This window comes from Ranitomeya variabilis, chromosome 2, assembly GCF_051348905.1.
Source record: "Ranitomeya variabilis isolate aRanVar5 chromosome 2, aRanVar5.hap1, whole genome shotgun sequence".
Classification (NCBI taxonomy): Eukaryota; Metazoa; Chordata; class Amphibia; order Anura; family Dendrobatidae; genus Ranitomeya; species Ranitomeya variabilis.
In genome coordinates this window covers 83181134-83196935 of record NC_135233.1, presented here as the reverse complement: position 1 = coordinate 83196935, position 15802 = coordinate 83181134, and the positions used below count along the sequence as shown (strand labels likewise).

At 41.1% G+C, this 15802-nt stretch overlaps 1 protein-coding gene across 3 annotated transcripts in view; it reads left to right on the top strand.

Moving 5' to 3' along the window:
- Positions 1-8140, top strand: part of SLX4IP (SLX4 interacting protein) — a 175427-nt gene extending 167287 nt beyond the window's left edge. For all 3 annotated transcript variants that reach the window (XM_077282602.1, XM_077282604.1, XM_077282603.1), the window contains 2 exons: positions 6158-6264; positions 6976-8140. In XM_077282602.1, coding sequence (XP_077138717.1) covers positions 6158-6264; positions 6976-7654 — 786 coding nt within the window. In that variant the 3' untranslated portion in view covers positions 7655-8140. The remainder of the gene's footprint in view (positions 1-6157; positions 6265-6975) is intronic.
- Positions 8141-15802: the final 7662 nt, after the last annotated feature.

Genomic DNA, 15802 nt, shown 5'->3' with positions numbered 1-15802 from the left:
CAAGCCCAACCCTAATCCTAAATAAAGGCAAAGAAAGAAAAATTCTAAAAGAAAATGTTTTTTAATCTGCCTGGGGGGGGGGGGGGATTACAAATATTTGGCATTTGATCACTGTGGTCACAGTGATCAAAAGTCAGGGACCATTAGAAAAACTCCCCGCTGTTGCCGGGAGCCGGCCAGCAGATCTCGGCAGGTGCAATGCGCATACGCCCACCATTTTACTTTAAAATGAGGAGGAGAGCCAGGAGATAGTGTAGCCAGTACCAAGCCCTGGGGACATAATTTCTCTCTCCTGTTACATGTTAGATCATGTCAGAGGAGAGAGAAATGATTTTTAAATCGGACTTTACTTTTTTTTAACGTGATTGCTGTTATTCGGTGAATAATGGTGATCACGTGACAGAGGACAAGAAAAACTGGCCCTGATCATGTTCTCTAGGTTCTCAAATACCCTCTACGTTTGGGGGCGCTATTGACTTATTTCTCAGGGTTGTTAAAATGCAGCGCTGAGGATTAACCCCTTTCTACTATTGGACGTACTATTCCGTCCATGTGGGGTGGGCCCTACTTCCCATGGACGGAATAGTACATCCAGCGTGATCAGCCGCGCTCACGGGGGAGCGCGGCCGATTGCGGCCGTGTGTCAGCTGACTACCGCAGCTGACATCCGGCACTATGTGCCAGGAGTGGTCACGGACCACTCCTGACACATTAACCCCCGGCACACTACAATCAAAGATGATCGCAGCGTTCCAGAGGCACAGGGGCTCCCTGCATGCTTCCCTGAGACCCTCAAAGCAACGCGATGTGATCGCGTTGCTCCAAGGGTCTCCTACCTCCTCCCTGCAGGCCCCGTATCCAAAATGGCCGCGGGGCTGCTTCCGGGTCCTGCAGGGACGTGGCTTACAAGCGCCTGCTCAGAGCAAGCACTGGTAAGCCAGGAGCACTGCCTGTCAGATCGCTGATCTGACACAGTGCTGTGCAAATTGTCAGCAATCTGACACTATAGTGTGATGTACCCTCCTGGGGCAATGTAAAAAATAAAAAAATATTTACATGTGTAAAAAAAAAAAAATTAAATTCCTAAATAAAGAAAAAAAAAATATTGTTCCAATAAATACATTTCTTTATCTAAATAATAAAATAAACAATAAACGTACACATATTTAGTATCGCCGCGTCCGTAACGACCCGACCTATAAAACTGTCCCACAAGTTAACCCCTTCAGTGAACACCGTAAAAAAAAGAGGCAAAAAACGCTTTATAATCATACCGCCAAACAAAAAGTGGAATAACACGCGATCAAAAAGACGAATATAAATAACCATGGTACCGCTGAAAATGATATCTTGTCCTGCAAAAAACGAGCTGCCATACAGCGTCATCAGCGAAAAATTAAAAAAGTTGTAGTCCTCAGAATAAAGCGATGCAAAAATAATTATTTTTTATATAAAATAGTTTTTATCGTATAAAAGCGACAAAGCATAAAAAATTTATATAAATGAGGTATCGCTGTAATCGTACTGACCCGAAGAATAAAACTGCTTTATCAATTTTACCAAACACGGCAAACCCCCCAAAAGAAATTCATGACTAGCTGGTTTTTGGTCGTTCTGCCTCACAAAAATCGGATTAAAAAGCGATCAAAAAATGTCCGAAAATGGTTCCAATAAAAACGTCAACTTGTCCCGCAAAAAACAAGACCTCACATGACTCTATGGACCAAAATATGGAAAAATTATAGCTCTCAAAATGTGGTAACGCAAAAACTATTTTTTGCAATAAACAACGTCTTTTAGTGTGTGAAGGCTGCCAATCATAAAAATCCGCTAAAAAACCCGCTATAAAAGTAAATCAAACCCCCCTTCATCACCCCCTTAGTTAGGGAAAAATAATAACATTTTTAAAATTTATTTATTTCCATTTTCCCATTAGGGCTAGGGTTTGGGCTACAGTTAGGGTTGGGGCTAAAGTTAGGGTTAGGGTTTGGATTACATTTACGGTTGGGATTAGGGTTGGTTTAGGGTTAGGGGTGTGTCAGGGTTAGAGGTGTGTTTAGGGTTATGGTTGGGATTAGGGTTAAGGGTGTGTTTGGTTAGGGTTTCAGTTAGAATTAGGGGGTTTCCACTGTTTAGGCACATCAGGGCTCTCCAAACGCGACATGGCGTCCGATCTCAATTCCAGCCAATTCTGCATTGAAAAAGTAAAACAGTGCTCCTTCCCTTCCGAGCTCTCCCGTGCGCCCAAACGGGTTTACCCCAACATATGGGGTATCCGTGTACTCAGGAAACATTGGACAACAACTTTTGGGGTCCAATTTCTCCTGTTACTCTTGGGAAAATACAAAACTGGGGGCTAAAATATAATTTTTGTGGAAAAAAAAAAGGATTTTTTATTTTCACGGCTCTGCGTTATTATCTGTAGTGAAACATTTGGGGCTTCAAAGTTCTCACAACACATCTAGATAAGTTCCCTGGAGGTTCTAGTTTCCAATATGGGGTCACTTATGGGGGGTTTCTACTGTTTACGTACATCAGGGGCTCTGCAAATGCAACATGACGCCTGCAGACCAATCCATCTAAGTCTGCATTCCAAATGGCGCTCCTTCCCTTCCGAGCTCTGTCATGCGCCCAAACAGTGGTTCCCACCCACATATGGGGTATCGTCGTACTCAGGACAAATTGGAAAACAACTTTTGGGGTCCAATTTCTCCTGTTACCCTTGGGAAAATACTAAAATATAATTTTTGTGAAATATTTTTTTACACATTCCAAAAATTCCTGTGAAACAGCTGAAGGGTTAATAAACTTCTTGAATGTGGTTTTGAGCACCTTGAGGGGTGCAGTTTTTAGAATGGTGTCACACTTGGGTATTTTCTATCATATAGACCCCTCAAAATGACTTCAAATGAGATGTGGTCCCTAAAAAAAAAGGTGTTGTAAAAATGAGAAATTGCTGGCCAACTTTTAACCCTTATAACTCCCTGACAAAAAAAATTTTGGTTCCAAAATTGTGCTGATGTAAAGTAGACATGTGGGAAATGTTACTTATTAAGTATTGTGTGTGACATATCTCTGTGATTTAAGGGCATAAAAATTCAAAGTTGGAAAATTGCAAAATTTTCACCAAATTTCCATTTTTTTCACAAATAAATGCAGGTAATATCAAAGAAATTTTACCACTATCATGAAGTACAATATGTCATGAGAAACAATCTCAGAATCATCAGGATCCGTTGAAGGGTTCCAGAGTTATAACCTTAAAGGGACAGTGGTCAGAATTGTAAAAATTGGCCGGTCATTAACGTGCAAACCACCCTTGGGGGTAAAGGGGTTAAGGCGTAGTGGCGGTCGTTAAGGGGTTAAAGCTTTAATTCTGAACATACAGCAAAGACAAACGGTAGTGTCTGTGTTGTGTCCTCCACGGACAATCCATGTATGTTGTGTAGCCCAAGTGTTACATGAAGCAACTAACCAGAAGTACAAGCTTGTGGCCCTGTGTAACACACGCCCCAGAGACCATGAAGCTTTTTTCGTGTTTCTTTGAAGTAAACAAGTAAGTGGAGCAAGCTAATAAAACTATTGCAACACTGAAATCTGCGATGTAGCCAGTGGCTGTCTGTCTCCGGGTGAAATTAGACGCTTCGTTCGTAGTATTTTTTCGGCTCACACTAAACAAACACTCTCCAGTAATGCCCTTCTTTAGCGTGGACAAAATGAAATCTCCTGCGGTCCATGGAGGAAGTATAGCCAACAACCACAAACCGTGCTCATCCAAATGTGAGCCTTATAGTTTAACTCCGCAGTCGCCAAAGCTGAATGGAAACTCAAGAGTGTAAAATGCTTAACGCGCGGATGTACGACGGTCACACCTTTTTTAATCAAAGAATAAATAAAAATCAACATAACAGACAGGAGAAGAAAAAAAGATCACCTTTGTTTACACTTCTCCACTCTTTGGGTTCATGAAAAGCTTCCTGTTTCTTAAAGGGATTGTGTGTATGTGAACTCTTTCCCTTCGTTGAGCACTCTCAGACCAAACAAAAGCTATTCTCTCTGATTGATGAAAATGGTCTATTCCCGATCTATATAATTTGGGCCTTCATTTGTGATTACAGTATACAAAAAGTATTAATTGAACATGGGCACTCCATTTTATAAACGGATATCATCCAACAAAAAAAAGCTTGCTCCTCAAGGAATTTTAATGATTAAAAAAACATTATTAACATGACCACTTTTGTGGCGTCTGTTAAACCTGCCAATATTAACCGGCTCAGTGGAATTTATTCCAAGACATGATATCGGGGTTGATGAGGAACCAGTGTGTCTGATTTCAATCCTTTTGTACTCGGCCAGGTAAGAGGAGTCTGGCAGGAGCTTTCTCATGGAGAACATATGAGCAATCAGCAGAGCTAGCGCTTCTGTGTATGGGAGAGTTGGCGGCCGAACGATCAGCCAAATTATTGTTTGGCTGACTACTGTCGATTGTGTAGGGAACCTCAATGTGGTTGTCCAGGTCTAGCACAAAAATCTGCATGGACTCTATGTGACTGCAGACTTCTAAATCCTGACTGCGTGCACTGTCAGGATTCTCTGGTACCGGCGCCAGGAGCGGGTGCTCATGTGACCGCAATATGCATACGGACGTAAACCTATCGCATACGTCTGGTCACGTGACCACGTGGTCTCACCGCTGGCACAGGAGAATCCTGACAGCACGCGCTGTGTTTGGTGTGAGGATTCACAAGTCTGTCGGCATATGGAGTGACTGCAGTCTTTCGTCTAATCCACAACAACCCCCTTTAAACTAGGCAGGTCCTGATGCATACAGAGAGTGAGCCACAAATTTGATTTTACTTTCTGTGTATAGGACACTGTTGTCAGCGTTTAGAAACTATAATTGGACTGAAAAGAGGTAGTACAGAACAGGGGCATAAGTATAGTGGGTGTGGGGGGTTGCAATCGACACTGGAGTCTATTGGGGGGACCAAAAGTCCCTTTGATCCAAATGAGAAGACCACTACTAATAAAGGCCTATGGTACTGTAGGTGGAGGCCCTACGGCACGCTGGTGCAGAATTAATGTTTTCCCAAATTGTAATAGTCATTCCATGAAAGTTTAATACCACTTTTAACAAGATTTTACAAATTACCAAACTGGATAATTTTTGCTAAACCATTACTGTTGAAAAGAACACATCATGTAACGCAAATGAAGGACTAAGAAATGGGCCAGTGATATACGGTAAGTAGAAATAACCCGTGGGGTGAAGAAACAGGGATATGTGCGGCTATATGCAGAAAAAACAATAGAAATCCAGCTTCTTTATTTCAGACTTTATTTGAAAAAATAAAAAAAAAGCCCATGGAAACAAGTGTTGTGGTGATCTATGCATAGAGCAACGCATTTCAAACACCCTTCCGACCTTCTTTCTCAAAGCTTTTTCAAATACAGTCTGGAATTTTTAGAAGCTGGATTTCTATCAGTTAAAAAAAAAAGAAAAAAGAAATCAGCTATTAGAAGTTTCTTCTGTTATCGGAGCGTTATTTGCTCATGGGGCTTTTTGGGGTATGTTCACGTGGAGTAAATATGTTGGGGGAAACTCCACAGCGAAACAGATGAGATTTTAACAGATCTCATCCAAATGCTGCACATAAAAAAAAAAAAAAATGGAAATAGAGGTGCTGTGTAAATTTTCAATTTATGGTGCCGAATTTAAAGGGTTTTAAATCGCAGATTTAACCCTTTGTAGTATATACGGTCAAATCTGTGAAATTAGCACACTGCAAAATCTGCAACAAAAACTCAGGCATTTATGCAGATACTACAAAAAGTGCAGTACATTTTTATTTCTGCAAATTGTTACCCCATGTGCCCCTCCAGTCATATAATCTACAACACAATAGTCATTTAAAAACTCCCCCTTAGCATACATGACAGTTTTGCATCAGGCCTGCGTATTACCTCACCCCTACCAGGATTGGCTTGAAAAGCGTCCATCCTTCTGCAGTTTTGAACAATGCAACAAGCAACATCTGTGAGTCTTGGACGCAGCGAGCTGAACTTTCATCTTGTCATATAGAATTTCCTGGGTCTGCTTCCAAAGTGATGTCTAATTTTATTACCGTTTTTATTGTCTTTTTCAATTTTGTAGATGGAGTCTTCCAGCGGAACGTCCGAGTATTTTGCTGATCACAGAAAATGTGAAATAAACAACATCATCTCCTCTGCACTGAAGAAGCAAGCCGCCCTGAAGAACATGTAAGCTCTCCTCTGAGGTGACGATATCATGAGGTGACGGTGATGTCTGAATTTGGGCCTACCATAGTTAACGCTTGCCAGGCAGATCTGCACGGGATCGATGCTAAGCTGCATTGTGTCATATAAAGGGAACTAGACGGGGACAGCTGTTCTCAGATGACGTCATGCTTTCCCCCCACCATCACGTCTTGACGCCACTCATTTGCATGGCTCCTCTTTCAGGATATGTAAGAGTTTGGCATGTGACGTACTCTCTCGATAACCTAGATTGATGGGCTAGGCCTCTAGAGGCTTCTTCTTCATTCCTATACGCAATGTAAATTATGGCACTGGCTGTTGAGTAATATCATTAAGTGCCTTGGGATGAATTCCTAAGAAAGCCCTATTTATGCTATAATATTTTATTCAGCCTCCACTGAAACTCGAAACTCGATCCTCGTAAGCAATATTGACCTTAACATCTGTAACGAATTTAGCCGGCACACTGCGAACCTCTCCATAGCCAAGTGACTAAACATGTATATATGTATATCCGTGCCCGTTGAGGATGAAGTATGATAGCATTCCCTCCCCACAAACAATGTTTCTTGTCATGGTGATGTCTGTATGGCAGCTTTGTTGCTCTACAGGACGGATGTTTTGTGAGCCTATTAAACTCGTAATGAATTACATGAGCAGTGAGAAGAACAAGCCTTGTTTTCTAAATTACAGAGCGAAAAAGACAAAAGATTCCAGCCCTGAATCCGGTAGGGACTGTAAAGCGTGCCCTCGCCTTGGGCTAGGGGATTCTGACAAAGGAAGCAAGATTAATACCCCATCTGAAGCGCAGTGTAGGAGTGTGGATCACGCTCAAGATTGCGTAAATACCACTCACAACAACTTGGAGCTTCCTGATGCCGAAGTGGAAAATGATGTTAATAGCAGACAGCCCCGCAGGACTAGCAGCCAGCACAAACCCCAATCTGCAGAGTGGTTACAGACACAAGACCCGACCGAGGCTCTTTCCTGGATCTGTGAGTCAGCGCTGTTAAAACAAAAACAATCCCTCCGAACAAGTATTATGCAACAGAAGAGGAGACGACACAGCTCGGAAAGGAGCTCGACATTCAGCTGTAAGAAAGCAGACTTGAGGGATGATACATTTATGAGGCCGATAGAAAACCCTTTAGTGCCTTCAGCTTTAAGGAGCCTTAGTATTCAGGAGTTTTCTGTAGGTGATGCAAGACAAACAGTAGAACAAACAGTTAAACATGTGGCTGTCACTGATGCCAGCAAGCTCCTCAAGTCATCAGATGCCACTCTTGTAAAGAAAAACCTCGAGGAGAATACGACGGCCACACAAGGCCAACTTAGAAAATTAAAACTCCAAAGGCCAAAAAAGTTGCATTGATTGAGCTTCATGATCTGGCTGTACACATTAGATGGCTGTCGGCCGAGTGATGCTTCAGACGATTGCTTGACCGACAGCCATCTCCCATATACAGGATCGCTTGTTTAGCCAAACGCCCGTACATTCTCTATGAAAAATCTTCCAACAAACCTCTCTGAGTTTATCTCCTGGAGAACAAAGCGATTGGCAGTCCAAAATCGTACATATCCAATCGACATCCCCCGATGATCAGTTTACTGGCGCCCCCATACACATTAAAGTCAGCTTAATGTGTGTCGATATTATCTACACTCTCCATTAGTCTAATGTGTACAGGGGCCTTTTGTTATGAGTTGAAATTTAAGAGGTTGTCCACTACTTTGGTTAGGATAGGTCATCAATGTCTGATCGGCCATTGTCCGCCACCCCATCAGCTGTTATCAGTAGTAGCAGCCTCACTTGCCGAGTTGCTCCATCTACTTGCAGTAGCCGCCACAGGGCACTGCACATCCGCCCCCTATTGATTTGATTTGGAGGCGGATGTGCAGTACCCAGCCATGGCCCCTAGAAGTAGGTGGAGCAGCTCGGTAAGTGAGTACTTCCAGCCGCCGATAACAGCTGATTGGCGGGGATGCCGCATGTCAGACACCAGCCAATCAAAACTTGATGTCCTATCCTAAAAAAAAGTGGACAACCTCTTTAAGTCTACACAGGACAGAGTTTGCATAAGTAAAATCCTCTGCAGATTACAGTACCAGGCAGACTTTTTGGTAACGGAAAATGACATGTGATACAGATATTTTTATTCAAAGCGTGTCAATTTCTGTTGCGGATTTTCACCACAGATTTTACGCCTTTTACTATAACGAGATAAATCTGCAATGAAGATGAAAAATCTACATCACACATGCGTATTTATTGTGGATTTGGGTCAAACTTATGGAGCTGATTTTTTTCGCTGTGTAAACTTATTCTAAATCGATCCCGATACCTACAAAATGGATCCCCAGAGGATTTATGCAAAATGCCCTTCACTCAAATTCTTCCCCTGTGCTCTTCCATACCTTTGTCATAGAAGTGGAACTTTTGTACATAGAAAGGCGCTTTTTAAATGTTCACTCTAGGCAACCCGGACGAGCATTACGCCGATCCTCCTTTGTTAAAATGCTACAGCCAGCCACATGTTTCACTTTTCACCATCAGTTCTTTATTGTATAAAACCCTTAGGATATGTACACATGGGACGGATAGGCAGAGGATTTTCCAGGTGGAGAAATCTTGAGAAAACCCGCAGCAGAAATTGTCCGATGCGTCAGAGTTAAAATATACAGTTTGTTAATTTGTGCTGTGAATTTTCACAACTTTTGCCATTTATTAGCTAAAAATTGATGTAAGCGTTGACGGAACAAAATCTTCAACCAAAGTCTGCAGCTGGTAAGTCAACCTTTATTTTGATATATAATGGTTGGCCCATAGCAAGATTTCTACTTATGTGTATGAACATTTCTCCTCAAAGTCTTTGAGTTAGTCTCATTGGTCACATTGTTAGAAACCTTGATTTGCCTCCCTTAGAGTAGAGATAGACGAGGGTACTATTTACAGCCTCCTGTTTTGTAATAGATTTTCTTAGTTTTTATATAAATATATATAGATCCCATTTTAACATTTACATGTAAAGAAAATGCACATTAAGTTTAGTCACTTCCAGAGCTGCATTCACAATTCTACTGGATTCTGTTAAGAAGTCGATATCTTCGTGCTATAGGACAATGCAGCCATTTTTTTCTGTAATCAGATTGACTGCTTCGTATAAGGCCCCATTCATGTATACAATTTTCATGTACTCATTCTGTTTTGTTTTGCATATAGAACAAGTACCCATTATAGTCTGTAGCCATTTTCACATATCGCTAAGCGAAAAAACCCACCATAAAATGAAGACCTGTCTGAATTTCATCCAGTTTTTGTATGAAATGCACTCTTTAAAATGGGTGTGAGAAATAACGGGCAGTACACGGATGCCATTGTCTGAGCTCCATTATTTACTGACTAATGTTAGAAGAAGCTTGGGGATCCTCCGTAAGTTTTGTGGTTTTTTTCGCACAGGGAAAATGGTAAAAACGTAATGCAAAACTGATGAAAATGAGTGCTTTTTGGCATAAAAGTATAAAAAAAACCCTGATGTGTGACTGAGGCCTAAAGACTAAAATGAGAGAGCTGGCACAACCTATAATATTACTTAAGCTGACCAATACAGCACATATTGCATGATGACCCTCGCCAGGTTTGGTGGGAGTACACGGGGTAACAAAACTGCCGAGCATCCCTGCACCGATCCAGCCAACCTTTCAATAGACGAAAACTCAGACCCAACTACCCTGATAGTGACTAGAGCTAGGCACAAAAAAGAAATAAAATCCTAGAAAAAAGCATACAGTGCTTCACAATGTATATAGAAAATCCATTTTCTATCATATGCATATCAATATGCTCTTTGCAGCCAGTGACCGAGCAAGTAATTCTTGCAGATTTCAGCTCTTAAAGTGGTTTTGCCATGAAAAAAGTTCATTTTAATCAATAGATCTTAGAATAATAATAATTTCCACAATTGGATGTTTTTTTAAAAAAAAAATGTTCCTGTGCCGAGATAATCTTATAAATGTGCCCCTGCTGTGTACTGTGTAATGGCTGTGTCTGACCATGTAGGAACATGGTCTGATCACACCACAGCTCCTGGGCAGGGGAGGAAGCAAAAAAAATGTACAGACATTACAGCATGGGATCACAGCTGATTCTTTTTTTTTTTTTTTTTTTTTTTTTTTTTTTTTAGTATTTCCCTGCCTGTTTTTAACTATGTTTTACTTCAAAGAAAGAATAATTTCCAATCCTGTGCTGTAATGTCTGTATCCTCTTTTGCTTCCTCCCCTGCCCAAGAGCTGTGGTATGATCAGACCATGTTCCTGCACGGTCACACACCGCCATTACACAGTACACAGCAGGGGCACATTTATAAGATTATCTCAGCACAGGAACATTATTTTTAATCATATCCAATTGTGGAAATGATTGTTGTTCCAAGACCTATTGATTAAAATTAACTTTTGTTTGTGGAAAAATCTCTTTAAGTTTGCAGTATTGTGAATGCAGCTCTAGGCTGTAACCCGGGATCTGTACAAATAAGTATGTAATGTACTGTATGTAGTTACTCAACTAATGTGAATTATAGGTGTTTCTTCAACTGAAGCTTAATTATTGTGTAATGGATGTTTATAAAACTGTCTAATATTGTGTTTCAGGTCCTCGCCATTTTCAAGATCTTTTGTTGTCAGTGAATATAAACATTTTTATTTATATCCAAAGGCTAATAAACCTGTCTAATATTTTAGTACAGTGTTCCCCAACACCAGTCCACGAAAGCCACCAACAGATCATGTTTTCAGGAATTCCTTAGTATTGCACCAGTGATCGAAATAACATCTGGGAAATACTAAGGAAATCCTGAAGACCTGATCTGTTGCTGGCTCATGTGGGCTGGAGCTGGGGAACACTGTATTAGCGCATAGCTGAGAGGTTGGTACATATTGTATCTCATTAATATAACCTCTCCATCAGTAAATTGTTCTCATTTGTTGCTGAATTGCTACAATATATCCATGTGGGTCACATATTGTATTGACTCTGTGTTCAGGAGATTGCCTTGGCAAGAACCACTTCTCAACTGTTAGCTTCCGGCTCTTCAGGGGTGGGACTTTACACTAGCAGCTCCAGTCCTTGCCCTCCACCTTCCTCTTATGTCTAACTCTTGTCACTCTTGTTTCAGTGACCTGTCAGTCACACATATAAGGCAGGCGGCGGGCGAAGGGTAAGGAGAGAGGGAAGAGAGCTGCAAATGCAAAGTCCCACCCCTGAAGAACTTGTGGCTCATTTGCATATTACTTCTAGTGTGAATTTCTCAGAATCTGCTAAACGGATTTCTATAATCAATGTTTGGGTTTGATCAGTATGTAAGCACATGTACATACATGTCATTAGTTTGAGGTGGACAATCCTCACAACAGGTTGTCTTTACAGGGGGGAATGACAAATAAAAAAATGTTTCAGGCATGTATGCAATTAAACTAATAAAGAACTCGCCTTCTAGCCCACCTGCAGATCCAGAACTTGCTGCCCCAGTGGTCTGGGCTGGTTTCGGAAGCGATGCCCGCTCTATGTGAAATCGAAAGGACTGCTGCTCAGTCACATGACCTCTGCAGTGGTCCTCTGACCTCCGAATGGAGTAGGCATCGCTTTCAGAGCGGCCTGTGCTGGAAGGTGAACATAGCATAAATTTGTATATTAAGCACATACATGCCTGAAGAAAAAGATGCTTGAAAAAAAAAAGTTTTTTTTCTATATCAACCCTTTCACCAAATTTGGACAAAATATGTCTGACTGTTTGTCTTCTACATCCTTGTATCACAGTACATAGCTGACTGCAGAATGAGTGTGGTGGAACGGTCAGTCTATTGGCCGGGTCTGTGACCCTTAACTTTATTCTCGGAGTCTGAGACGGGTTAACTAATTGTGCTGTCTATGTATTGGATACACCACACTAATTATCCTCTAAACATAAAGCAAACTACATACAAATCTCCAAAGAAAAGCTTTACGCAAGGGTCAAGGTTATACAATTCAAATTTTGATTATTAAAAAATATAAAAAATAATTTTCCATATATATACAAAAGAATTGACACAGCCCACTGATAAGGCACTAGGAGGATACACCCGGAATAAGTAAAAATGGGTTTGTGCTTGATAGCAGAATATTGCCGCAATATTAATTGCTTCTAATCATTGTAAATGCATTGTCCACCATTCACAGAACAAGTCCATATGTAAATTAATATGAGTATAACAGGATATAATAACAATATTCAATGATTGCTTATATGCATACAATAAACCTTATTGCACAAGAAACCATAATGCATGAGTCAGGAAATCACTAAACCATGCCCCATCATCTGTGCTGATGTCTAAATTAATACCGATGTCAGCCAAATAATAATTTCAGAGTTGTCAATAATGAGAGGCTGGCTAATAGATAAAGGTGTATATATAGCATCCAGTGTAATATTCATATTCGTGCCAGTGCAAATGCAGCATACAATGATTTCCTAGAATAGACGTAAGGTGACAGGCACATAAGATTACCTCAATAGGAGCTTTGGGGACCCACCACACCTGAGGCGCGTTTCGCACTGATGCTTCATCAAATATACACCAGGGACTCACCACACCTGACGCATGTTTCGCACTGAAATGCTTCATCCCAGGGTTGACCCTTGGACAAAGCATTTCAGAGTGAAACACGTGTCCGGTGTGTGGGTCCCTGGTGTATATTTGACGAAGCATCAGTGCGAAACGCGCCTCAGGTGTGGTGGGTCCCCAAAGCTCCTGTTGAGGTAATCTTATGTGCCTGTCACCTTACGTCTATTCTAGGAAATCATTGTATGCTGCATTTGCACTGGGAACTATTATGCATATTACACTGGATGCTATACATACTTTTCTGGGTGTACCCACCTAGTGCCTTACCAGGGGTTTGTCTCACTTCTTTTGTATGATTTTGTATATATATGGAAAATTATTTTTTATATTTATTATTAATAACAATTTGAATTTTGTAACCCTGGCCCTTGTGCAAAGCTTTTCGTTAGAGATTTGTCTATGTATTGGGATACATAGAGGCTGTAGAAGTAAAGCAGTATAAAATCTTTATTGAAACCCTATTGCAGAAATGTGTTTTAGCCAAAAATAGATACATTTAAGTAAAAAAAAAAAAGACAAGTTTTTTTTTCCATTGGCATCAAATACATAACTTTAACATGGTGTATATTGAAAAATGAATAACTTTTCATTATACATTAGGCCTGCTCATTGATCCTCATTGAGGAGATCCTCATAGAGTCGGTACCCTGAAGGATGAGTGGGCCAAAAAGTGTTCCACTGGCCCATGTGCAGAAAGTAGAAATGTAAATGACGTGATTATAGGGGGCGCCTTGTTACATAGAGGACCTTCAAGTTATGCCTGTGCTTTGGTGGATCTGAGAGATGACCTATTCAGCCTAATTACTTTGCCATGCCCCACGTTAATCACCCCTGACCTTTGGCAAGCAGAGAATGGGATGTTTGGTGGCTACACCCATGGACTTGCGTGGTCCGGGCAGTGCTGTGTCTGCTGACAGATGCCTTATTGTTTTACGTTTTTTGACTTTTTTTTTAAATAAACATTTATTACATCTCTGTTCTTTCTTGCAATATATAGCATGCTGTATGTATGTACGTGTGTGTGTATATATATATATATATATATATATATATATATATATTATAATGTATTTGTGGAAACTTAAAATTCACAACACAAACGCTTGTTTACTTAGCATTTTACCAAGACAAAGCAGCCAAACGGGTCTAACATCAAAGTTTCCTCTGTGCTAAAAGTTAGTAAAATGCGAAACGTCATTCGAGGACAAATATTGCTGTACGGACGCCGTGTTACTTGCTGTCTGTCACTGGTGGCTTTCCATGTAGTTCAGGACACTGTGTGGTTTGCCTTACGGCACAGTACACCGTGAACTTACCTGAAATCACTCAGTTACTACATCCATATAAATATACATTGGTATAACTGGATAAGTTATAGCGGCAGACAAGATATGGTTGATTAGAAAATTTGCATCTTGACCAGTTTCTTTTTTTATATTAAATACTATGAATTCCCCTTGTGCTTCTAAAACAACTCTGACCCATCAAGATCTGGACTTCCCAAGACGACACAGCAGCAGATCCTGTAACTTCCTGTCTTTGATGCAGGCTCAGATACTGAGCCTGCGTCATTTCTGGCAGATAATGACTGTGTTACACAGCCATCATCTGCCTCTCAACAGAAGTGATAGTTACTAGTCCTGAAGGCACACTATCTCATGCGTCCATCTATTCCCCCCCCCCCGGGCCTGCTATGATTGTGTTGGTAAAGCAGAATAAGCTGGACATCTAATCAGCAGTATTGTGTTTTGGAGAGAAGGAAGCGAAGAAAGTTAATGACTTACAGTATATTAGTATTTGTCCAACCTGTATGGTTCGGACCTATTTCATTTGCTTTTGTCAGTACATCCCAAAGATGCTCAATAGGATTCTGATCTGGAAAATTTGGAGGCACGTTAACACCTTGAATACTTTTTTTTTCTTTTTTGCAAATTTTTGCAATTCGGCAACACTATTATCCTGCTGAAAAGTGCCACTGCCATTTGGGAATACCGCTGCCAACAATAGAAGTACTTGGTTTGTAGCAATGTTTGGCTGGGTGGTACATGTCACAGTAACATCCAGAAAAGTCAAGACGTAAAGTTTTTCAGCAGAACATTGCCCAGATCACATTACCTTTGGCAGCGTGTACTTTTCCCAAAATGCATCCTGATGCCCTTTCTTTTCCGGATAAGTTAACGCACACACCTGGCCTTCCCGTTAATGTGAAAATAAGTGTGATATGCAAATTGCCTCGTCAGAGAGGAAGAGGATTAGAACTCTAGCGCCACCTATTGGAAGTAGCAATCCTAAATGTCAATATCAACCCTTTAACGAGCCTTGCCACATTTGCATATTTAATTTTTCAGAAGAACATGCATGGGATTTAAGTCTCCTCACTCTGACACGCCAGGCCTGGCTTGTCACTCTCCACAGGGAGAAACATTACCTCTTAGTAACTATCTCTTGTAGTTCACCTGACTATGTGTCAGCTTGGGTGCTGAGTGTCTTCGGCGTGCTTCAAAAATGTATTCGGGTCGCCGCAGCTGCATGCAACACATGCAGGGATAGCCTGTTTGTTAGACAATCCCTGCTTGTGTTGTGGCTGTCGAACAGCAGTGAGACATGCAACCGCGGGGACTCGAACATATTTTTCGAACACACCGAAGACCCCGGTTAGCACACGAGCATGTCATATAACGCCTTATCGCAGCACGCTCGCTCATCAATAGTCAGCAGATGTAAAAATAGATAAGGGCAGAGGAGGATCTGGGTCCAGACTGTTCATGTACCATCCCGATTGGGGTACACCTGGTCATGGTGGCATGGCTTTTACATTATTGTTTATCAAAACAACTACCGTAAGTACCCAATGTTA